Source organism: Magnolia sinica, chromosome 1 (assembly GCF_029962835.1).
Source record: "Magnolia sinica isolate HGM2019 chromosome 1, MsV1, whole genome shotgun sequence".
Taxonomy (NCBI): domain Eukaryota; kingdom Viridiplantae; phylum Streptophyta; class Magnoliopsida; order Magnoliales; family Magnoliaceae; genus Magnolia; species Magnolia sinica.
In genome coordinates, this window is record NC_080573.1 from 44,652,386 (window position 1) to 44,679,347 (window position 26,962).

Here is a 26,962-nt window from a genome sequence, read left to right on the forward strand (position 1 = left end):
ATGAAAATGCTGGTGATGGGTGATGAAATGACACAGGTACAAGGACGTCTTCACTTCTTTCTTTTGTGTGTGTGTTATGTTTGGTTTTCCTGTGTATTTGTATTGATTCTATTAATAAAAAACGCTGCTTCATAACATCTATGTTTTCTTCTTTTCCTTGTTCTATTGTTTTTCGTCTTACAGCAACATCTAGATCCCAATGCTGCTGACAGCGGTACAGGACCTGAAATACAAATAGAAATACAAAACTTGAATTTTGATCTACCAAGTCAATCCCAGGTATTGGCAATTAATCTTTTAACAAAAAATTTTCACATTCTACCGGAACATAATTTCTATTAGTACATATTTATTACTATGTTCCATTGCAAATTAATATAGACCATCCATCTTGTTTTGGCCAACCTAAGATGGACGTCTACACAAAACCATGTAAGACTGAAAATTCCAGTGGTTGATTATCTTACTTGAATATGGGCCTGTTTACTTTTTTCTTTATGAACTGTCCATTTTAAAACTACCCATCTGAGTCAGACGAATAAGATTACGTGCCTCATTGATGCAATATCTATACAATTGTCCATCAACTATAGAGCTCCCAAATCGACAGACCAGACGATGATCCATCCATTCTTCCACAAGTGTCCCATCCATGATGGACCAAGGAATGAATATGAGGCTTATTGGATAAAAGTTAGGCTTCTTATTTTTATTTTTATTTTTCTTATGATTAGTATCATTCTTTGAGAAAAATGAGTTTAAACTAATTTTCCATTGATAGGTTCATGGTGAAACCAGCAACGGGACTACAATACGCCAGCAGGCTGATGTAGGTGCAGAAAGTCTAAATTTTGAAGTGGATTTATCACTGCCATCAGAAAATGAGACACAAGCAGAACACCTCAAGATGGGATCAAGGGTTGCAATCTTGGCAACTCAGATTGCCACAGGTGGGGTCATAGCTGTTTTGGCAGGGTTTATCGGAAATCAAATAACAAGTTCGACTCATGAGCTGTTCTTCAAGGCCTCTATAATATCAATGTGTGCTAGTTTTATCTTTGGGAGTTGCATACTCATACTTAAGATCGTTCGCCCAAACATCCCATGTTTGATTGTTATTATTAAAATTCTTATACTCGCTACCATAGGATCAGTGGCAATGGTTGTGGGTTTTGGGGTCACAGTTTACTTCCGAAGAGATTGATAAAAGACTGATGTGCAAATTTCGACTGTAAGAAGTTAGAGATCATCTGATCTCATTTGATTACATGTCTGTGAGTTAGTTTATGTATTTACTTCTAGAAAACAAATATATATCATTATGTTTCTATTTTAACATTATGTCATTGTGTGTAATGGGTGCTCCATAGATACTTGTAATGTATGATTTCATTATATTAATTTGTATTATGTCCACTGCATCAATTTTTTTTTTATCAACTCATATATAAATCCATAATGGGGCATCAAAGTTTGATTCTATAGTTTTCGCAATCCATGGGAGATGAGTGGGATTGATGCTTTTGGAAGAATTTGCAAAGTAACTATGATCGCATTGAAAACGAGTTTTCGCCTAAATCACTATTTTGCTGGTTTATTCAAATTAATGATGCCAGCTCAATGGCTGTTGTTTCTCAACAATCAAAAGAGGGTACTACATGAAGTGTGATGCAGGGATGAACGTGATGAGGTTGATCATCGTCTTCCTCAAGGATAACTACTCCTAATCCATGGAGCTTCTCTGGACTCCTCATAGGGACTTTTCGAATCCACAAGGAAAGAAAGCAAGAAAAATAGAAATAAATTCTAAAACATTTGTAATTTGGTTGATGAATGAAATAAACGAGTTCACAACCATTTAAATAGGGATACCAAGCAATGAAAGGAATTTCAAAATCATACCATAACTAAAACACTTAGAATTCGCAACTTACTACAAATAGTAAACTTACTATTTATAGACGGTCGTGATGTCTACTAGTGCACAAGGTTTTCGGCCAAAAATAAAGTGTCTTCTTTGGCTTCACCAAGATGTTCTCCTAATTATTCTAAGCTCTTTTCATGTTGGGCGCAACTCCTAAAGCCCAACAGATGAAGAGTTATAATCAAACTAAAACTTACTATTTATAGTAAAAACGGAATTAAAATAGGAAAACGACCGTCAATTTGGAGGTATTTCGTAAATTCAGCTTGCGCAACCTGACATAAATAGGTGGGTGGCTAAATTAGATCATTCTACCCCAAAATCATATATTTTACTTTTGATAACTCATTCCGGATTGCGAGATATGCCTGATTTAAGGTTTGACGATCCAGATCACTTCTGTCGCCGACCAGGCCTTTTCTGATCCATCTTGGCCATGAAATTGTCTGCGACCCACTCTACATCAATCCCCTCCACTTAAAAAGAACTCGTCCTCGAGTTCTCGTCCTGCTTTGGTTCATGATACTTGGTCAGGTCTGCAACGTTGAAAGTTCGTGAGATCGCCATGTCATCTGGAAGATCAATAATGTAAGCATTGTCACTGATCCTTCGAATGATTGGTACTGGTCCAATCTTTTTATTCTTCAATTTGTTGTATGTTTCGGTCAGAAATCTTTCTTTGGCAGATGGACCATACATAGTCGCCCACCTCGAACACTTTTTGTCATCGATGCTTGCTGCTTGTTCATTGTACTTCTTGTTCGAAGTATGTACCTTAGTCTGCACCTCCGCATGGATGCCCATGATCATGTTTGTCATATGTTCTACTGCAATACTCATGCCTGGGAGCTTGGGTAGAGGGACCAAGTAAAGTGTGTGGTGAGGTACTCGTCCATAAATAATCTAGAACGATGATTTCCCTGTCAAGCGGTTCACCATATTGTTGAATGCAAACTCAGCTTGAGACAAGGCCAAATCCCAATGCTTCAGTTTTTCTCCTGAAATATAGCGAATAAGGTTTCTTAATGTGTGATTCACAACCTCAGTCTGTCGATCAGTCTGTGGGTGGTAGGCGCTGCTGAATTGAAGTCGTGTATTGAATTGAGTCTACAAAGTCTGCCAAAAGTGGCTAATGAACTTTGTGTCATGATCAGAAGTAATGGTCTTGAGGACCCCTGTAACCGTACGACCTCCCTGAAGAATAAATTCACCACGTGTGTTGTATCGAGGATCTTATTGCATGAGATAAGGTGCGTCATCTTGGAGAAATGATTTACCACTATGAACACTGAATCTATGCCACGTTGTGTTCGTGGGAGACCAAACATGAAGTCCATACATAAATCCTCCCAAAGACCAGATCTCACATCTTGTTTCACCCAAGGTGTCCACCGAGACCACCTCCATGTTGCTCCTGAATAATCTTCTCTCTTAGAGAATTTTGGGGGATGCACAATCGATTCCCTTTGAAGAGGAAATCATCATATATATGAAGGTCATTGGGATGACCTTCTTGGCACTTCATCCAAGAATCTTTGAAGTCAACATTCTCGGCATACAGCTTCTTGAGACAGTCGAAGCTGACAGCCTCATTGCTCATTATAACAAGTAGTGATATACGACGGCTAAGTGCATCAACCACCATGTTTTGCCGCCTTGATTTGTGCTTAAGAACAAATGTGAATTTCTATAAAAATGCAATTCATCTAGCATGCATATGATTTATGTTAGTTTGACTATTAATAAACTTTAATGTTTGATGTTTAGTGTACAGAACAAACCCTCTTTGAATAAGATAATGCCACCAATGTCGTAGCCCCTGAACGACTGTGTACAACTCAAGCTCATACGTCGACTACTTCTTTTGAGCTTTACTGAGCTTCTCGCTGTAGAAGGCTACCGGCCTGCCTTCCTTTGATAATATTCCTCCAATTTCGACATATGAAGCGTCACACTCAACCTCAAATGGCTTGTTGAAATTAGGAAGCACCAAGACCGTTGTTGTGGACAAACGATGCTTGATTTCATGAAAGCTCTTGTCAGTCTCATCGGTCCACTGAAACGTTCCTTTTTTCATGCATTCTGTAATAGGTGCGACTATCGTGCCAAAATTTCACACAAATCGATGATAGAAGGTCGTCAACTCGTGAAAACTCCTCACCTCATGAATATTTGTCAGGATTGGCCATTCCATAATGGTTCGCACCTTTTCATCGTCCACATGGATGCCCATAGATGTCATAACAAATCTGAAGAACAACAGACTATCCATTAAAAAGCTACACTTCTTCAAGTTGAAGTACAACTTATTAATTTCTAGGACCTGTAGCACCTGCCTAAGATGTTTCCTGTGCTCCATCTCATCCTAGCTATATATAAGTATGTCATCAAAATATACTACCACAAATCTACCAATGAACTGAAATTATGGTATAACCGCTATTACTGAAGTACGGAAGTATGTCCAAGTGTCCTAGAGGGGGGTGAATAAGACTTTCTAAAAATTATTTTCTTATAACAACACACAATGCCTAACGTTAATCAAGATGAGTAAGGCAAAGTAACTCAATGGCATCCAGGCCAATAGAGGGTCTAAAACACATAGGCTTACACAAGATTTCCATGTAATAAAATAAGCCTATAAAGATAGTGTATATGATAGTATATGAGATGTGATTCCTATTAATACTTATACATTTACTAAATCATGTATCATAATAATCATTTGATAGACATAAGCATAATTAGATCAATGCATAAAAAGTAATCATAAACACAATCATATATAGTGGTTCAGCTACTTACCTACTCCAGTCCTGCCGGACACACTCTCTCCTAGAGTGTACCGGATTTCACTATCAAATGGTTTTAAATCAGGTTGACCATGAACCTTCACAACCTACACAAGGTTAATTAAGGGACCTACACAAGATTACTACCTTAAGTGCCTACACAGGGCGACAAGTCATACACAAGGACACACTTAGGAGCCTACACAAGGTAACGCCTACAAAAGGCAAACACATCCTACACAAGGATAATGTATTCTCCCGTTGGAGGGCTTATGAAAAGGTCTTGGCAAGTTTGTCACTCAAACTCTAAATCCCAATCTTACACAAGGAAAGGGCTTCAGACTTAATAGAGTCCATGTACTTATAAATAAGTGAGTGAGCTCTTTTCTTGCACAATCTGAAGATCTTTTATGTTGATGAAGAGTCTTTAGCTCCTTTGAACCGTGACCACTTCTGATGTTTTGATAAATGCTCCGAGGTTGTGAGGTTTAGAGTTTGGTTGTTCTTCTCTATTAAATGATATGATTTAAACACATAGAGAAGATTCCCATGAGCTAAGCATTCAAGAGTTTCAGCACAGTGATTTTTTCATGAATGATGTTGCTAGAAACTCAATGAATGTTAGAGTTCATGATTCAATCTAAGCAATGATGATATGAGTAAATGCTTGTGCAAATGATTGAATGATGAACTCTAATGGGAAAGAGGGAACGAGGATGTAGGTATTTATCCTTATAACAACTCTCTGAAACTTTCTTAAATTTTAGTTCATTTTATAAGCGGCAAGTCATATGTATTTATAAAGTTGAAATCCCAATGGTAAAAAAAGCAGAAATCTAACATTGTCGATGCCAGTGAAATTTAAATTTCCATGTCATCGAACCTTCTCTGATTGCATCAACTTCCTACACAAGATATTTATTTGGGTTTAGGACAGATTCTTGTCCGATCTCATCGAACATCCTTTGATGTCATCGATGTGCATTTCGATGCCATCGAGATTCTTTTTGAAATATACACAATGGTTGCTGGACAATTTTGTCCCTCATTCGATGCAATCGAATAGACTTTCGATCCATCGAGATTTGAATTTTGATGACATTGAAAGGTCTTCAATGTGCTCGAAGAAAATTAGATTTTCCTTGAAAGCTTATTGGAAAAACTGGTGTTAGTTTCGATGACATCGATAACTTATTCTCGATGCCATCGAAGTAGGTTCGATTACATCGAGGAGCACTCCGAGTATTTTTGGATTTTTGGAAGAAGTAAGCCCAAGGACAATGCAATCGAATATCATTCGATGTCATCAAAACATAAGTTTCAATGTCATCGAGGAGCACTTAGAGCATTTAATAATTCACAGCATGTTTTCATTTTATTGCCAGACAGTATGGACTTGCATTCGATGCAATGAAATGATGTTTGATTCCATCGAATATGTCTTCATTTGCATTTCGATACACTCGATAGGGCATATGATTTTCCTGTTTGTTCCATGCTTCCTTAATACTTAAAGTGCAAAAAGTAACCCATTCTTACCAGAAATTTTCAGAAGTTGTGGGTAAGTTAGGTTCTTATAGGGGCATATACCTGTCAGGGATTTTTTTAGGAAGACGAGACTTAATTTACCTTTTTAAGTATGATCGTATGCCTTCATCTTGTTGAGTCTTGATCTTGACATCTTCCTCTTGAGGCTCACTTGACTGACCGACTCAATACTCACGTATATTGACGAGTAAGGGCACTTTCATGAACGGTTTTAGAACTTGATTCATCAAACACATAAAAGTACTTGGTGCATTTGATAGACCGAAGGGCATGACTAGCCACTCATACAACCCTTCATTGGTCTTGAATGTCGTTTTCCACTTATCATCAGGTTGGATATGAATCTGATAGTACTCGCTCCTTAGGTCTAGTTTAGGGAATACCTTGGCCCCTTCTAGCATATCGAGCATATCGTCCAACTACGGTATTGGGAACCAATATTTGATGGTAATTTTGTTGATTGTTCAACTATCGACAGACATACGTTAGCTTCCATTTTTTTAGCGTTAATACTGCTGGTATGACACATGGGCTCATGCTCTTTCTCAAGAGACTCTTACGGATCAATTCTTCCACTCGCCCCTGAAGTATCTCACACTCCTTTGGACTCATCTAATAATGAGGGCAGTTGGACAGGTTATCCCCAGGGACGAGGTCTATGTGGTGTTGGATGTCCCTCATGGGGAAAATCCATCGGGTAAATCTTTTAGTCAGACCTCTTTGAATTCGTTTAGCAATAGTCTTAAACTCGAAGGAATGTTTGAGGGTTTTGATTCCTTGCCCTTCACCACTATGGCGTATACCTCACCGATATCCTTGAATTTCTCCATGAAATCCCCAATGGATAGGGGATAACTCTTCTCTAGTTTAGAGGCTTCGGGGTAGTTCTTTGGTGTTATAGGGGAAAGGATTATTTTTTGACTATCCTTGACGAAGACGTAGGCTTTGTCTCGTCCTCGATGGGTCGCATCATGGTCGACCGAGTAACATATGGCATGCTTCTATATCGATCACATCACAAAGTATTTGATCCTTATAATATTTGCCAATTAAAAACGAGACAGTGCATTGTTTAGTTACCTTGGTCTCGTTTACCTTTTTTATCCAGCCAATTGAGTACAGAGAATGATGTTTTATTATTGGTAGCTGCAAGTTGTCCGCCATCACTCTTGAGACAATGTTCTCGCTACTTCTACTGTCTATGATCACGTCACAGACTTTTTCGTTGACAGTGCACTGTATACGGAATATATTGTGTCGTTCTAGATGTAATTCCTTCCGTGGGGTATACAGTAATTGCCTTACAACTAAAGATTTGCCATAATCTTGAATCGTCCACTCATTATCATTTGCTCATTCCTTAGTGGCTTGCTCATGTTAATCAAAGCTAGAGTCTTCTTCTGCGACCTCACCTTCAATGCTCCATTCGTTTATGGCCAAGTGTGCCGCGGGACATTGAGGACAGGTGTTTGATAAATGGCCCGGTTGGCCACAACGGTAACAATTATTCAACCTTAGCTGAACTTAAGGATTTAAAATTCTACTCGGGCCCACTGTTGTGAGTGCTACACATTGAAGCCTAGATGAGCCACTTCTCGTGTCATGGTTTGCGGTTGTGGGAAGTTGAGGACGTTCTCATACTAGTTTTTTTTCATCGTGCCATCACTAGATCCTTTGTGGGACCCGTTATGCGGGGTCGAGTTGAAGGATAAGGCCAATAAGAGACTCTTGCAAGCTGCGTTTTTGTCACACCTGCCAACTGAACCGCTTTATCTACGGTCTCACCTGGGTGCATCTGAACTCCATCCTGGATTGTTGATTGTAACCCTCTTATAAATCGTGCCACTTTCTGTGACTCAGATTCTGACAGATCGCTTTGTATTGCCAATTGTTAGAATTCTTCAGTGTAATCTGTGATGGTTCGATTTCTTTGTCAGAAATTCTGGTATTGCTTGAATAATATCTGCTCGTAATCACTGGTGAGGAATTGTAATCGAAGAAGACATCTCATCCGTGGCCATAATGAGATGGGCGCCTTATTCTGGCGGGTACGTGAGAGTTGTAATTGATCCCACCATACAAAAGCACTAGATTTTAATCTAAACACTACTAATTTTATCTTTTTATGATTTGACACATCTACGTAGTCAAAATATCTCTCTACTTTGGCTAGCCAATCGAGGAAATCTTCTATGAGTAATAAAGTATTAAAACTAGAAAGTTCAGCCTTACCTTGATTGTAAGGCCCGCATCCTAGTCCGTACCGTTCCTTTGACTTCCGCGATCCTCCCCATCAAATTCTGGCAACCTGTGACCTGTAATCGGCATTTATGGGCGACCCTAAGTCGCATCCTGTAAATCTGAGTCGACTCAACTTGAGACATGTACCATTGCAACCGCACTGTCGCTGTGATTCCAACGCCGCGTCTTGCGCACCGATGCGATACCAGGTCAGGAGTTGTAGGCCCACATTTATTTCGAGGAAAACGCCGGGCATTGCGAATCCCGAGAGAATCTTTACCCAATCCATCACATCAATCAATCAAGTACTAGTCAAGTACACAACCCATCCCCCAAAGTCAACTCTCATGTTACTCACACCCATCACTCCATCCCATCCCTTTCATCATATCACATTCTCTCTCCCTCTCATTCTCTCCACCATTTTCCAAGCAACCAAGGAGTGGGCATCCAAGCAATTCCCAAGGAGAGAAAGAGCCAAGTGTGGCCCACTTCCTATCCCCTAATCTCTCATCCTAGCCCCTCAATCTTCATCCTTCGTCTAAGTTGAAGCCAAGGAGCTTAGCATTCCAAGGAGCCTAGAAGAACTGGAATCAGTGGGTGATTTGTAGGATTAGATTGTGTTTTTTTTATGATGGGCCAAGTGGGGCCTATCGATTGATGGTATAGATCTTGCTTTGGACCCTAGGCATGGCTGATGGCCCACCATGATTCATATGTTCTTCCCATGATGGGGCCATTCTCCATAGACCCTATCATGATGTTTATTTTTTCCATTGTGAAAAGGTTATCTAGACCTTGCATAATTTAGGACCCATTTTGATGTATGTATTATATTTACATGGCCCACCTAGGGAGGGCTCATAGTGGCGGAGCCCCTCCCCTCTATCGCACTCTCTCTCTCTCTCTCTCTCTCTCTCTCTCTCTCTCTCTCCCTGTTGTGGCCCACATTGATGAATGAATTAGATCCACACCGTCTAATCGTGTGGCCCACTGGACATGGGGGTCCACCTTGATGACATGTTACATCCAACAAGTGGGATCCACCATGCTATGGATGCGGATTGGCTGGTATACGTTATAGTAGCTATATAGCTGCTGTATTGACGTCAACAAGTTTTGTGGGTCCGATCATGAGGTATGAGTTATATCTACACTGTCCACCTGACTGGACGGTGGGACCTACGTACACGTGTGGAGTCCAGCATTGTCCAGCAGGGACGATGGGACCCCACCATGATGTATATGTGTATATCCACACCGTCGGATCTACTGGACAGTGGGACCCACCTCATGTATGTGTTTTAGCCACACTGTCCGTCCATTTTCTAGATGTGGGACCCACCCTACATGTGCTCCACATATGGGGGTGGGGCTCACCTTGAGGTATGTGTTGTATATTCACACCGTCCATCCCTAGATGGTGATATGTGGGGCCCACCTTGATGATATGTGTGTATCTGCACCGTCCAGGGACTGGACGGTGAGACCCACATGATGTAAGTGTTGTATCCACTCTGTCCACCCATGGACCCCACCTGATGTAGGTGTTTAATCTAAACCATCTAGTAAGGATGTGGGGCCACCATGATATATGTGTTGTACATCCACGTCGTCCGTCTGACCATCTCAGGGCGGTGGGACTCACCCCGATGTATGTGTTCCATATCCACGCTGGCCATCAGTGGTGGGGCCCATTTTTGTGATGCAATAGGCCCACCATGATGTATGTTGTATCCAGGCTGCCCAGCTTAGGCCCATTTTGCAGGCCACTATGTTGTATGTGTTTTAATACTCATGCTGCCCATTTATTTTCTAGACTATATGGGCTGCCCCATCAGGCCCACTATGATGTATGTGATGCACTCACTATCCATCCCTTATGCCTAGCCCATGGGCCCTTGTGTGAGGCCCAATATGATGTATTTGTGGCCCTTGTGTAACGCCCAACATGATGTATATGTGACCCATTTGGTGAGGCCCAATGTGATGCATGTGAGGCCCTTGTATGAGGCCCAATATGATGTATTTGAGGCCCATGGGTGTAGCCATTGTGATGTATTTGAGGCCCATGGGATGTGGCCATTATGATATATTTGAGGCCCATGGGATGTGGCACATTGTGATGTATTTGAGGCCCATGAGATATGGCCCAGTGTGATGTACATGTGCGGCCCATTGTGATGTGTATGAGGCCCTTGAGTGAGGCCCATTGAGATGTATGTGAGGCCCTTGTGTGAGGCCCAATGTGATATACATGAGGCCCAATTGTGATATGTGATTCCACCATGATGTTTATGATGCCCATTCATGTTCCTAGTTGGTATTATAATGGGTCATGCTTTGGGAGCAATAATGGTTAAATGTCCACATTGTAAAGGCAATGGTGGTTAAATGTCCGTATTGTAACCCTCCCTAAGGCCTGTTGTTAGGCCCATTCTCATCTTTCCTTAGTGGGCTAACCCAAATCATTAGGGCCCCATAATTGTTAGGCCCATTCTTGATATGAGTAGGCCGTCTAGGCCCATCCTTGTTATAAGTAGAGTTCATCATCGTATAACATACTTAGTATGACTTCACGATACATGCCCATACGCATCATATGTATGCTTGATACGAGGAGTGACTGATCATATCATATGCCATTGGACAGATTGTTTATAGGACTCCCTAATAGGCGGAGTTGCTCCCACATGAGCACGCGGTACGTGTAGGATTGCTGCATGACTAGATAGTGTGATTCATGCATCTCGCATTGTGTGACATGACTACTGTACGCCCTAGCGACATCAGGGCCGTAGCCTCCATAAGCATATTGTGGATGGCAGGATTGGACATTGGAAATCTTTTCTGTACATAGGGCGTGATAGATGTCCTTGGGTGAAATTCCCTAAACCCTTATAGTAGCAGGAGGTTGCTCCAATGTCTAAACTAAGTGGATGCATGAACATCGAGTGCCGAATACTAGGAGGCTACGCTTTTAGCTATGTCTTGGTCGGTTGGAAGGGGGTATAGCCTTACCCGCCCGAGAGGAGGGGGCAAAGCTAGGCTGAGTTTGACCAGCTCAAGGAATGAGTCCGCTATCGACGTACCGGGTAAGTATTGACAGACTACTGGCGAGGCGGATAGTGAGGTCTCTTCCACTCACCTTGTTGCGCGCGATGGGGCGGCAATTTGGTTTGGAGTATACTAGACCCCGGTGATATTCTAGAGATGAACTGTATTATTATGTGGATTCAGATGATGACTGGCATGCTTATGTTGCATCTCGCATATGATATTTCGCTACGTAGGCCTCGTATCACATAGCCTTGGTATGGCCGATAACATTCATGCCTTGCATTGCATAACCTTGGTACGACTAATAGCATTCATGGACTTACCAGCATGTTTCCACATTACTCTGATATTGCATACTTGACATTTACCTTGCGCACACACTTACACCACCCTCTAAGATTTCTATAAGCTTATGCACGATCGTTGTGTGCAGGTGACGCTAGAACGCTGCAACAACATTGAGATTGGAGCGTGCAGCTGTCTTCTGGTGCTTTTGATATTGATATTGTATTCCCCTTATGCATTGTACTTAAAGTTTTTTATTATTATTATAGTGGATATGTGGTGATGTTTTTTTTTTTGTGCATTATGCTTATGGTTATGCTTCTTGCGAGATAAATGTACGTCAGAAATCCTCATTGTAGGATCCCAGGATCGGAACCTAGTATATGGGTGCCAGGAGCCGAGAATGGGGTACTACGGAGACTGTCAGCGCCAGATTCGGGGATCGGGAATTTTGTGAGTCTGGTTTCTGAGTTTGGGACGTGACATCGATAGTCTCTTTCAACACGATCTAGATGATCACTTCCATGGATTGGTCATCGGGCAAAGCCTTCATTAAGGTTGTCATCGCTAGAACTTGAATCATCTAGTGTAGCCCTACGGTTTACCACTGGTAGTACTCTATGGAAATAGGGGTTGTGTCGTACAACAACCACAGGCGGTGGAGCAACCATAAGCGGTAGAGTGTCGCCTAGGGCTCAGGGTGGAAGTAGCATCCGCAAGATGGTTGAGGGTTGCCTACAGCCCTTGTATAATCAACTGACTCTCCTGATGGAAAGCTTCCATTCTTTTCGCAAGATAATGAATCCGTGGATCACCGTCCACAGGATTTTGGTTCACACCTTCTTTATTTGCCATCGGCTCGAGGGGAATCCTCGCTCTGATACCAATTGAAGTAGGGATGAATGTGATGAGGTCGATCACCGTCTTCCTCAAGGATAAGTACTCTGAATCCATGGAGCTTCTCTGGACTCCTCACAGAGACTTCTCGAATCCACGAGGAAAGAAAGCAAGAAAAATAAAAAAAAATCTAATAAATTCATAATTTGATTGATGAATGAAATAAACGAGTTCACAACCGTTTAAAGAGGGATACCAGGCAATGAGAAAAATTTCATAATCATACTATAACTAAAACTCCTGGAATGCGCAACTTACTATAAATAGTAAACTTACTATTTATAGATGGTCATGATGTCTACTAGTGCGCAAGGTTTTTGGCCAAAAATAGAAAGTGTCCTATTTGGCTTCACCAAGCTGTTCTCCTAATTATTCTAATCTCTTTTTACGTTGGGCACAACTCCTAAAGCCCAATGGATGAAGAGTTATAATCAAACTAAAACTTACTATTTATAGTAAAAATGGAATTAAAATAGGGAAACGACTGTTGTTTTGGGGGTATTTCGCAAATCCGGCTTGTGCAACTTGGCATAGCTGAGTTGGGTGGCTTAAGTAGCTCGTTCTATACCAAAATCATATATTTTACGTCCAATAACTCATTCCGGATTGCGAGATATGCTCGATTTAAGGTCTGACGGTCCGGATCACTTCTGTTGCCGACCGGGCCTTTTCTGATCCATCTTGGCCATGAAACTATCCATGACCTGCTCTACATGAAAGTGCGCCAAAAATTTTGATTGGATCAATTCTCTCATAATCAATATGGGCAATTCATTTCCCAAGCAATTAAATAGATGGTTAGGATGATTTGATCAATTAATTCTTGAGAAGCATGTGCAATCAAAAGTGGGAAGCGCAAGATGGACAGTCTAAATTAATGATTAGACTCATTCGTACAATCAATCTGGATCCTCAATTTTCTTTGCAACAATGATCTAGTTAAGATGGTTGGATCAAGACAATTCTAGACGAAAAAAAAAGAAAGTGGAGAAGACAATGCAAATTGTAGGATCCAATGGGAGAGGTGAAGAGCTCAAAAGAGAACATTAGTTAGTTATTAGTTAATGATCATAATTATTTTATTTATCCTGTTTGATTAGGAGCCCTAATCATCATTTGATATATTTCTTCCTACTAAATGGTTAAGATGGTTTGATCAACATGATAACACGCTATGCTCTGTCATCTTTGGCCTATTATCCGCATGCCATAGGGAAGCGGATTGAATACTGAGTAACTCAGTACCCTTAGCGTACTGAGTAAACTGTGTGGGGTCCACTATTATTTATTTATTTTATCCACTCCGTTAATCAATATTAACAGATAATTTTAGGACTAGATCCCAAAAATTAAGCAAATTAAAATCTCAAGTGGACCACACTACAGGAAACAGTTTGATTGAATCTCTACTATTGAAAATTTTTTGGAGGCCAAAGAAGTTTTAGATCAAGCTGATGTTTGTGGCTTCTCTTCATCCATGTCTTTGTGATCTTATGAACAGGTTGGATGACAAATAAAAATTAATTTGGACCCTAGGAATATTTCAACAGTGGAAATCATTATTCCACACTGTTTCCTGTGTAATTAATGGTCCACTTGAGCTTTGGATTCACTTCAATTTTGGTATCAACCCCTGAAATTATCAGTAAAAATGGATGGACGGTGTGGATAAACCACATACATTAACAGTGGGCCCAACTGAGTTTACTCGGTACGATAAAAGCTTATTGAGTAACTCAGTACGCAATCCGATTTCATGCCGGAAGCGGATTACGTACTGAGTAACTCAGTACCCTAAGCGTACTGAGTAAACTGTGTGGGGTCCACTGTTATTTATTTATTTTATCCACTCCTTTAATCAATATTAACAAATAATTTTAGGACTAGATCCCAAAAATTAAGCAAATTAAAATCTCAAGTGGACCACACTATAGGAAATAGTTTGATTGAACCTCTACCATTGAAAATTTTACGTCCAATAACTCATTCCGGATTTTGAGATATACCCGATTTAAGGTCTGACGGTCCGGATCACTTCTGTCGCCGACCGGGCCTTTTTTGATCCATCTTGGCCATGAAACTATCCACGACCCGCTCTACATGAATGTGCACCTAAAATTTTGATTAGATCAATTCTCTCATAATCAATATGGGCAATTCATTTCCCAAGCAATTAAATAGATGGTTAGGATGATTTGATCAATTAATTCTTGAGAAGCATGTGCAATCAAAAGTGGGAAGGGCAAGATGGACAGTCTAAATTGATGATTAGACTCATTCGTACAATCAATCTGGATCCTCAATTTTCTTTGCAACAATCATCTAGTTAAGATGGTTGGATCAAGACAATTCTAGACGAAGACACATGCAAAAAAACAAAGAAAAAGTGGAGCAGACAATGCAAATTGGAGGATCCAATGGGAGAGGTGAAGAGCTCAAAAGAGAACATTAGTTAGTTATTAGTTAATGATCATAATTATTTTATTTATCCTGTTTGATTAGGAGCCCTAATCATCATTTGATATATTTCTTCCTACTAAATGGTTAAGATGGTTTGATCAACATGATAACACGCTATGCTCTGTCCTCTTTGGCCTATTATCCGCATGCTACAGCGAGTCAGTCAGATGCGGGGACCGAAAAAGATAGGGAAAGAGGCTGTCGACCGTGACTTAGGGGCGCCACGTTTTGTTTTTCCATGGCTTTGCCAAACGAATACCTAGTTTGCAAAAACAATTGGTACAAAGAGGCTGTGGCCCACTTCAACGTAAGACAAATGCTCAAACGTCGGAAATTGGAAGTAAACCGAACCGTAATTACAAAACGCGGAGAGTCCGTTTGTCTATCTGGGCACACCTAAATATTTTTATTTTTAAAAATTAGTGTCTATCTACTTTTCCAAAGTTTCTCGTAAACTTCCTTTTCATCATTGACGTCTATCTCTCGTTTGCAAGAGTGGGAGAGATTTCATCCACTATTGGGCCCACCAAGAAAACTATCTTTATTTCTTAGTTTTAAAAAAAAAAACTAGAAAAGGAGGGAGGTGCAATCGTGCCTTCGTGGCAATCTACACGTGAAACGTTGGGGCTTATCATGGATGGGCCATGTTTCATAAACTATACCAATTGGATATCCGAGCTATCACTTTGACGAGAAATTTATCCAATGCCAATAGAATCTCGACCATTCACCTTATTGGCATGATTTATTTTTATTTTATTTTTATTTTATTTTTAATTATTTTTAATTTTTTTATAATACCATGGACCATACATAATACAGCCCACTGGATTGAAGGCCCTAATTCATATGTACCCTGGCCACATGTATGCCGATGAGGGGCTCTACCATATTCCACTTCAACTGTCTTGAGAGTGCGCTAGTGATGGTTCTGCATCATGTTCTAAAGTTGGGACAGTCATTTATATGGATGACCACGTTATGTTTTCACAACACCCAATCCCTCCATCAGATATATTCCCTTGATTTTCCGTAGGGTTCACAAATCAACTTAAAAGGAAACTCAGGTGGGCCGCAACACAAGGGACAAATTTAGAGGAGATGCTTACCCCTGAGTTGTGTGGGGCCCACCATTTTGTTTATATGGCATCTAGACCGTCCAGACTCTTCATCTGCCCTATATGAAATGTCAGGACAAATATCAGGTTGCTCTGCAGCTGAGGTGGGCCTTGTGAGAACCCAGGGTTAGAGAGGCCTTCCACCTTGTTCCTTGGGCTGTGGTCCATCAGAGTTTTGGATCAAGCCGATTTTCAAACCTTGGCCGTAACCTAAGGGGACATATCCGATGGACGGTTTGGAGGTGATACATACACCACATACGCCCCACTTTTACCTAGTATCACTGTAAGCACCTCCTCATCTATTCACCCATTGCACACATATAATGGTATTCCAGACCATACAAAAATGTAGGCTCAACCATAGATGGGGTAGAGCCTGAAACACATGATGAACTTAGCTCATCCTAACCATTTAGGTTGTCGATGAATTTGGACGCCTGACCATCGGTGAAGTCCTGGTCTACTTCATTGGATGGTTAGGATTGTTTGATATAAAAAAAATATGACTTCATGCTACGCACACTCCTCAGTGGCCCACCCTGAAGATGGTAGCCAGACATGCATACGCGTGTGCTCAGTCAATGGTCATCACGGCACTTTAAAAAGGTGCAAGCTGTGGCAGATCTCTCCGTCTTAAATCCTCAGCAGCAAGAATTGCGGAAAAAGAAAGAGGGTCTAATGCTCCGAACAAGTGAATGATATGTACTCCAAGTAGGCCTTCAGTTTCAAAATCTCTTGTTATTTCAAACACGAGGTCCATTGCTGCAGAGGAGGGTATCCTTTAAAAAATAAAAACCGTGTTGGCCTCACTCTATTACAGGAATGAGCCTGTTACCAACAGAGCCACATGTGAGGATAATCGCACATGAGATCCTCTTCCTCAATCAGGTGTGTGACCTCTTGTTCATCCTAGAATTCTAAAATTAGCTCATTCCATTACTTGGGTAGGCCACATCGATAGGGAAGAACTACCACTAGTTGAGTTTGAGACTCACCATGGTTTACAGATTCCATCCAATCCATTTATCTGATGCAAATCACCGTGATAAAGAGATGTATCAAAAACGATGCTGTCTGAAGCTCAAGAGATCTGCACCATAGGAATTCAGAGGTTCTAGTCATGATTTTACGTCAGCTACTGTAGTGAGGCCTACTTGAGGGTGAATCGGTCTAATGTCCAGGTCAAGGTTAAACATTAGGTGGCACGTCTGATGGGTGGTGTGGATCTCATGCTCATGTAATTGTTTGCTTCGTGAAAGAAATAAGCATCTTTCTGTATGCCCACCCACAGTCACGCCAGCTACTGTCATCCGAAGTGGGCTTTTGCTTAACAAATCCTTGAAAATAAAAGGCAATGAAACGGCTAAAAAATACAAACGAAGAAAGAGAAATATCTCTTGACCAGTTTAACTAAGTCCTCTAAAACTTTATTTTTCATTTCAAAACTAATATTGTACTATTTTTTTTTTTTATAGATAAAAAATCCCCTATTTTTTGGGTTATATCATTGTACTTGGTGAAATTGACCGAGTATAAAGGAATTGACCGAGTATAGGTGAAACTTGACCAAGTACAGGTACAAAATCACCAAGTATAGATAAATACTGACCACGTACAATTAAAAATCGATCGAGTACAGGGGCAAAGTCATCGAGTACATGTGAATATTGATTGAGTACAAGTAAATATTCACCGAGTACAGGTAAATATTGATCGAGTTCTCTCTAAATTGACTGAGTATATTGAAATTCAAAGAAAACTCGATTAATTTCACTATACTTTTTTGAAGTCCATAGAAGAGAATTTCTCAATTTCTTTTGACAGCAAAAAAACTTTAATGTGTAACGATTCACTGAGAATATTTTGACGTTTTTTTTTTTTTTTTTTTTTTCCAGTTAATAGATGCGAGAATCATCGTATGCTCTTACGATGTGGAATTAACATGTGAAGACAATGGATATACGTTTAAGGTTGGAAAGTAAAAAATATTGCTTTAAGCATTGGGACTACATATGAGAAGCTTCTATCTAAAATGTACATAATTATTAAGACCACATCGAAGGATTATGATATTAGGATGAAAGTATTGTACCCATGCTCAAACCAATCAATCCTTCCATTTGAAATTGAAGACAACAAAGATGTGTGAGTGTTCTTGGAAGCATAGTCGAAGCATCCAAATACATACATGTCGTTAATCATAGAGACAATGCAGCGCATTAATGAAACAATTCACGAAAATTCCATCGGTTGTAGTGATGTTGAACATGATGGCCCTGTAGTTGGAAATCTGTGTGAGGAATGTGGTATTAGCCGGGTAGCTAACCTTAATTTAAAATGTGAATATATGGCATCATTTTATGAGTATGTCTTAGCGAGATTTCACCACCCGAGCTAGTTCAAACATCAAACTTCATGACTGATCAAGTTAATGTACCTTTCGAAGATGAAAATTTATGTGAGGAACGTACCGTTAGCTGGGTAGATGACTTTGACCTTAAATGTGAATATATGTCGTCGCCTTTATCTATAAGACTACACGTGCCTTCATCCTCCACCACCAGTAATGAATGTGTATGTCTAAGCGGTATTTCACTGCCTGAGCTGCCTCGAACATCAAATTTTATGACTGGTCAAGTTAATCTGCCTTTTGAGGATGACATATTCATCAATACATATCTGTTAGAATATTTGGATTCATTGGATGACTTGATTGAGATGCCGTTGGATAAACTTATAAGGACAAGAGATAATGCCAATATATTTTAAGCCAATTTACAATTCGTAAAAACTTCTAATATAGGGTTTTATACTCGTCATTCAAGAGATTCATCGTAGTGTGTTTTGAAGATAATTGTGAATGAATGGTGAATGATGATGGGATATTTAAGATAAGGACTTACACATCCAAACACACATGTGGCATGTCATTGATGAATAGCAATCACCAACAAGCAAGTAGTAAGTTAGCTAGTGAGTTGGTTACTTATCGTATTAAGCAGTGCATGAGATTAAGGCTGAGTGACATTAATTGGCTATACATGAGAAATATAATATTCTTATCAGTTATAAGAAGGCATAGTGGGCTGAGGAGATTGCAAACAAGTGCGAAATGGGATCTCATGAACACTTTTACAATGCACTCCGAGTCTATTTGCATGAGCAAAGGAGGGTCAACCTAAGGATGGTAATTGTCATGCTTGTTAATCCACGGACAAGTAGGTTCAAGAGATGTTTTGTTGCTTTCGGACAGTGAGTGACAGTTTTTAAAGTTCTTTATTGATGGTGTTGGCCATCGATGGGATGCACCTAAAAGGTAAATAGAAGGGTGTTTTATTCGTGGCTACAGCCTTGGATGGATACAATCATATCCTACCAATAACATTTGGTATCTGGGAATTAGAAAACAATAGTAATTGGAATTAGTTCCTTACCCATCTCAATTGTATGTTAGGGCTGGTATCTTCCAGGTCTTGTCATTATATTAGATTGACAGAAAGATTTAATGAAAGAAGTCCTTGAAGTCTTCCTATATGCAATCAATGGCTACAACGCCTATCATATTTATAAAAACTTGGTTGACACATTTAAAGATAAGTTATTAGAAAAATATTATTGGTGGGCTGTAAAGACGTGCATAAAGGTTTACTTTGAAAAGTTAATGCACGATATCGAAATGGCTAACCTCCCAGTACATGCATAGTTAATAGAAATAGGATTCGAAAGAAGGGCATCTCATATTTTATAGAAAAAATATTCAACTTGGTCACGACTAACATATTGAAGTGCGTTAATACTTTGTTCAAAGAAGCAAGAGAATAACCTATGATCATATTGATAGAGACAATCATACTTAAGATCCAAGAAATGTTATAGAAGAGAAGATAATCTGCATAATCATTTATTAGACCATTGACACCATGGGTAGAGAAACAACTAAAAGGTCTTCTACCGAAGGTGCGTGATGTCCATTGTCATATAATATCTCGAGACGAGTATTATATTGTGGGATATTGTAATGACATAGTTAAACTCGGCGAGCTTTCGTATACATATCGCAAGTTTGACGTCAAAGAGTTGCCTTGTTTGCATGTTCTTTAAGTATGTATAAAGTATAATCTTCCTTATTATACCTACTGCTCTCCATTTTATATGACACAAAATTACCAGATCACATATAACGAATTTGTGTACCCAGTATGTGGCAAGAGCGAATGAAAAATATCAAATGAATTCAGGCAGTATTGTGCGAAAATTAAACCCCTACGATAGAAGAGGTCAGTTAGAAGACCAAAAAAGACAAGAATTCCTTCATGTTAAGAGAAATGAAAAATAGTAAAGTGCGGAAGGTGCAAAACAATGGGTCATAATCGACGGAAGTGCAAGTTTTCAATACCAAAGGAATAATATATCATACTTTCCCTATAGATATGTACATTAATGTATTTTTTGTTTAAATGTAATGTGACGGGAAATGATTTAATTGCGAGATGTCGTTAAATATTATTGAAATTGTAGATATACTACTACAAGTAAGACTTGGAGATATAGCTAATGTCATAAACTTAATCAAACTCGGCCCTAAATAATTACCTTGATCAAAACTAAGTGGCACAATATTTTTTTATGTCCACTTTTTGCCACTTTCAATCTGTTGACGCTTCTTTTCGACCAGTCGAAGTTGACTTTTGACTTGTCAAAATAATCCATCTATGGGTCGAAATATTTAGGATTATGAGTATTCTTTTAATTCTGTCCATATTTTGCCACTTACGATTTATTAACCCTTCCTTTTGACTTGTCAAAATTTTTCTTCAACCCGTCGAAATATCTCATCCATAGGTCAAAATATGCCAAATTATGAGTTTCATTCTCTGTCTAGTTTTTTGCATTTTCGACCTGCCGACCCTTGTTTTTGACCCATCGACCCTTGTTTTGACCTATCGAAACATGTCATATATGGGTCGAAATCCTCAGAAATATCAATTTTCTTTTCTATCTTATTTTTGGGCATTTCGACTTGTCAGCTATGTATTTCGACTTGTCGACCTATCGAGGAGGCTGTCCACGGGTCGATAGCAACATACTCTCTGCATTTAATGAAATTTTCAAGTTCGGTTCTTTTTTACTTTCTTCTAAAAAGTTCATCCTAATCTAATTGACACTTGAGCTTAGGTAGATGGATTGGGAAATATTTATGATTGTTTAGGCCACCTAATGAAGGGTTTTAGGATTTTACTGGTTTATCTAGATTTTAGTACATGCATAAGCCTTTGAGTCTTCATTTCGCATGCTTTGAATCTTCAAGTCTTGAACTCTTTAACTTGATTGGGGCACATCTAACTTGAAGAAACTGACTTCATGGTAATTGACAAATTAATGCATTTACAATCTCCCCTTTTATCAATTTTGGTTAGCACAAAGACATATCGAAAAGCGTAAGAGAATCATTGAACATATGGGATGATAAGTACTTAACAATATCAATAATATATGTATTCAACTAACGAAAAAAATAGGGAGTGCAGCCCAATATCCAGATACATACACACATATTCGGTCAATCCAAAAAATGGCCTATGACCAAGATTGTAAGTGCTAGGATGTTGAGCACACATAGATTGTCAAATTTTGTGAAACAAAACTACTTCAAGGTGGAAATTCAAGATCTGTCTATGTTTAAAAGAAGATTAAGCTCAAGATTGGCTTATATTTAAGAAAAGATTAAGCTTAAGATTGGTCTATGTTCATGAAAAGATCAAGTCCAAATTTAAGATGAAGTTCAAAACAAAGTTTAAGCCAAAATGAATTAGATATTTGATGCATCTCGGGTAGTATAAACCATAGAAAGACCTTACGACTAGGTGCTTTTCAAAAGTGTTTAAATATGTGTTTTACATTTATTTTTGCCTGGAATTCGGCCAGCCTAACTTTTGGTTCAACCATCCTAAGCTTCCTCGGTCAACACAACTTCAAGCCCGAAACAAATAACAACTTTTGTTAAAAATTCGACTAGCCCAAGTTTCGGTTTGGCTAACCCGAGCTTGAAATTCGGCCAGCCTGAGAAAGTTCGGGTGAAATTCCAGCAATATGAACTTTTGGAATTCGTGGGAATTTGACTAGTCGAAGGGCAAATTTGGCTAGCAGAATTATGCTGTTCGGCCAGCCGAACTTGACCTAGAGCCAGCTGAATTTTGGATAATTCTTTTGTCGCGCAATTCGAAATCCATTAAATAGAATCCGATGAACTCAGGCTATTTGAAGTTCTAACTTCTTTGCCTATAAATTGAGGCTTTCTCTCATTCCAAATTACACAATTTAATTATTCAAATTCTTCTGCAAGAGAGAAAAAATCAAGTCTTTGACAAACCATTGGTTGGTATTTATAATTTATTTTAATAGCTTATTCAATTCCCTTTAGTTTCAAATCTTTTAAGTTTAATCTAAGAGAGTAAACTATACTCCTCTTTGAGATCTAAGAGAATTTAATTAAGTAATATTTGGGTTTAAAAATATTAAAATCTATAGAACCCTAGACCCTTTCTATCCGACTGAATATGGCACCATCTATATTTAAGAAAGAGGTCCTTCTGCTACAAGCTTCTGCTACGTCCTCTACGGTTGAAGATAAGTATACCTTTTAAAACTCTGTTTAGGTTTTTCTGAGATCTCCTGTGAAAATCTCAGTTGAGGTTTTGTCTGAAATAGCCTGTGGAAATCTCAATTTGGGTTTTTATTGTGATAGCCCATGAAAATCACAAGGAATGTATCAGGTTATTAAGGTGACCTAGTGAAAATCTTTTTATAGTGAAAGTCAAAATTACGAGGAAAGTAATTTTAGGACTGGAGTAGGTGTGGCTATGTTTAAAGCACCGAACCACTATAATTCTTTGTTCCATGTGGTGAATGCCTTATTTTTATTTTTGGTGGTCTGGATGTATTTAATTATTTCAGTTGTGTGGTAAATGTTGTAATTCTTTAATTTACTCTTACTAGTTTAAAGTTTTGATTTTAAAAACATTTGTAAAATAAGGTTGTCCTGCCTAAAATTTTAGGTGAAGGTTGTCGTACGAATTATTTGGAATAAAGGTTTTAATACTCAAGCAATTGAGATCTTTGTATTATTTATATGTTCAGCACTTGTTTCAATTATTTGGCATTGTCCTATTCACCCCTCTTCTAGGACAATGCAAGCTCTCCATTTCAAAGATGGTCAACATACAAGCAAAACACCAATAAAACATCAACATAACAACATCTAAGACTAGGTGGTTGACCCTGGGTCAAAATTCACAACTCGTCCATGTCTGAAATCCATAGGAGCGTCGGAGAGGCGAGATGATCGTCATAGAGAATCAAACCATTGTTCAATGTGCTAAATGCTCCATTGTGGCTGCTTGATTAGCTAGAAGCTAAGCCTGTCCTATATGGAGATGAGCTTGATCAGCTAGAATCTACTCATGGTACTGAAGCATGCATCAAATGTGATAAGAAGTTTTTAGAGGATGAGTAGGCATTGGAGTCTTTGCAGGAACTGTGGGAGGTGCCTCAAAGACATCCTCAGGATCGCAACAGGGATCAGCTTGAGAGGACTCGAGTGTAGTGGGAGTGGCTCCGATGTCGGCAATGGGATGGTTAGTAGGAGATTGCTGCGGCACTGGGACTCCTGACATTGGTAGCTTCATCTTCTTAAATGTGGCGTGATTGATAGGAGTAGGTTTAGTAGTAGCCTCTTCATTATTAGTAAGACCTAAGCGATGAGCTAGCTAGGATATTAAGAACCCGAATGGGAGCGAGGCAATGTTGTGCCCACTATCACAGAATGCAGCTCATCCATGATCCGGGTCAGAAGGCACAACTCGTGCCCTTGACTAACATGATAGAGAGTCTTGACCACATGTTGCATGAGGTCGACTCGATTCCCTTTCCTCAGATAGACATTTGTGAGAAATATGACAAGTAAAATCCTAAATTCATGGGACATGAGGGATGCCTAAGGGCATTACCAATCTAGCCATGAGACATTTTTACCATTGCATAACGCGTGGGTCATTTCCTCCTTGGCTGTGAATCATGTTAGTCGAAAAGGAGGGACTTCCTCACTAGAGCTAGGAACATCAATATCATGTGATATATTGGCAAACGAGATCGTCTAGACTCTCTCATTGTGATGAACTTCAAATTTAAGGGGATCATTTGTGGGATTTTTACAATAGGAATAAAATTTCTAAACAATATGAGTTTGACAGGACCGCCCATTTGAAGGATAGGGTGCCAAAAAATATAGGTGAGGAGTCCCTGCACCATATATCCTTCTAGGCACTCTAAGGCAGTGACATAAGCATTTAATGAATGTGTTTGGTTGAGAGGTATGATATATCAATTGGGGCTTCAACAGGAAGTCGTGTCGGTTAATTGTGATAGCAAGAGCGTTATCAATTTAGCTAAAAATTATGTTTATCACTCCTGTACTAAATACATTGATGTTCGACACTATTTAATCCAACGAGTGCTTGAAGGAGGCGTGACTCTGGAGAAGATTCACACGAGCATGAATTCGACGAACATGCTTACTAAGGTAGTTCCTGTAGAGAAGTTCAAGTTCTGTGTGACTTCTCTGGGCTTGGCCATGGCATAAAAGGAGGACGGAGTGTGCACAAGAAGCGTTGATGAAGGTATGATGCAAGGCAGATATAAGAGAAGATGACAAGAAACTACACGTTTGAAGATTGAAGACATATTGGAGATTGTTGTTGATAGATGTCTTAAATCAGTTATGCAATAGTCTGTTGATGACAGGTTCGATGCTATCGAGTATTTTTTGAATTTTCTGTTGGTTGCTGGACATATTGGTGCCATTTTTCGATGACATTGAGGAGTGTTCGATGACATCAAAAATGTGTTCAATGCCATTGAGTCTGGGTCGAGCAATCGAAGATTTCTGAAAAATTCATGTTGTCTCTGGATAGTTTTGGTGGTTTTTCGATGCCATTGAAGTGACTTTAATGTCATCGAAGGTTAAGTGTCAATGACATCAAAGGGCGTTTGATGACATCGAACTGTTTTACGTAGTTTTTTGCACATCCGTCGGCTTTGTGAAATTTGTTTTCGATTTCATTTACGATTCTTCCCAATGCTATATATATGGGTGTAAACGAGATTTGGAAGTATTATTAGGGTTTCATATTCATTCCAGAGTCTCAAAGGGTCTAGCAAGGGTGATATTTGATGTTGTTCGAATCGGGTAAACTCTCTCTTTGTAATTTATGCTTTCATAGTAATATTTGTGGCTTTGTGCCGTGGTTTTTTCCCGCAAGGGTTTATCCACATTAAAATATGTGTTCTTTTCGTGTTTGCTTGGTCCAATTGGATTACTATCCTAGATTCATCTATGTGCTTCCACGGTCCCCCAATAGTGACTGCACATAATAGGGTTCACTAGATGGGAGGTCTTGATTCATTCAAACCCTTGCCAAATGTATGCTGGTCTAGGGCTCTACACATTCCACTTCAACTATCTCCAGAATGCACTAGTGATGGCTCTACATCATGCATCATGTTCTAACGTTGGGTCAGTCAACCATCTAGATGAGCTCAAGTGGTACCGCACAAATTGAGAACATGTCATCACAACAAAATCGTTTATTAGGAACGGCTAGGGCTTTGGTTCAGGAACAATTTTAAACCGTTTCTAATTGCACACTATTCTAAACCGTTTTCAAGTGCAGCCACATTTTTCAAAACCCAGGAGTGTATCGTCTTTCCACGTTATTAGGGCTCTTTTGTTTCCCCTTTTCTTCAATCTCTCGTCTCGCATCTCTCTCTCTCTCTCTTCAAATCTCCAATCTCATCCTGCTCTTCTTCTTCCTCTTCAACACTAAAACTCTAATCTCTCTCTCCTCTTCAAACCGTAACATCTCATCTCTACATTCCCATTTCCTCAACCCTTCCTTTTCCCTCTCTCTCTCCCTCTCTCCTTCTCAACCCAAACCCAAACCCTCCTCTCCCAACATCCTCACTGTCCGCATGTCCAGGGATGGCACTCTCTCCTCTGTCCGATTGATAGTCCAAGGCAAAAATCTCGAGGTAAATTCTCCGTCTCTCTCTTCAGAAAACTCAAGTAAAAATCTCACCTGAAATCCATTGCCATTTGCTCAATAATTACAGCTCACAGAAGTAGTGAAACGCCACATCAAAGATAAGGTCAGGAAGGCCATACAGAAGCACAGCCAACTCATTAGAGAAGTAGACGTCCAGCTGTCCATCAGCAGCGGTGAGATTGGGAAAGGCACCAAGCTCCACAGGTGCGAGGTGCGTGCAGTGGTATTTCCGTAGTTCTTTGCTTCTTTGGTAGTGTTTTTTTTAGGGGTTTTAGGGAATTTTGTAGGTGATGCTGTTCACGAAGAAGCATGGAGTGGTGCGTGCAGAGGAAAATGCAGAGACGCTTTACGGAAGCATAGATCTCGTGTCATCGATTATACAGAGGAAATTGAGGAAGATAAAGGAGAAGGATTCTGATCATGGACGACACATGAAGGGGTTTAACCGGTTGAAGGTCCAGGATGAGAATCTTGATTTGGTTCCTCAAGAAGGGGACAGAGACGTCCTCAAGTAGAAGGAGAAACGTAAGTGCA

General features: G+C 39.6%; 1 protein-coding gene across 1 annotated transcript; it reads left to right on the forward strand.

The window, feature by feature from the left end:
- Positions 1-26,943, forward strand: LOC131245992 (ribosome-binding factor PSRP1, chloroplastic-like). The gene is made up of 7 exons (XM_058245838.1): positions 1-36; positions 184-279; positions 782-975; positions 2,459-2,512; positions 26,204-26,414; positions 26,496-26,639; positions 26,716-26,943. The coding sequence occupies exons 1-7, from the start codon at positions 1-3 to the stop codon at positions 26,941-26,943; spliced, it is 963 nt and encodes a 320-aa protein (XP_058101821.1).
- The last annotated feature ends 19 nt before the right edge of the window (positions 26,944-26,962 follow it).

Coding starts and splice junctions, on each gene's coding strand:
- LOC131245992 (XM_058245838.1), top strand. CDS start 1: ATGAAAATGCTGGTGATGGGTGATGAAATGACACAG. Junction 37..183: donor TGGGTGATGAAATGACACAG/GTACAAGGACGT, acceptor TTCGTCTTACAG/CAACATCTAGATCCCAATGC. Junction 976..2,458: donor GTCATAGCTGTTTTGGCAGG/GTTTATCGGAAA, acceptor ATACTTGGTCAG/GTCTGCAACGTTGAAAGTTC.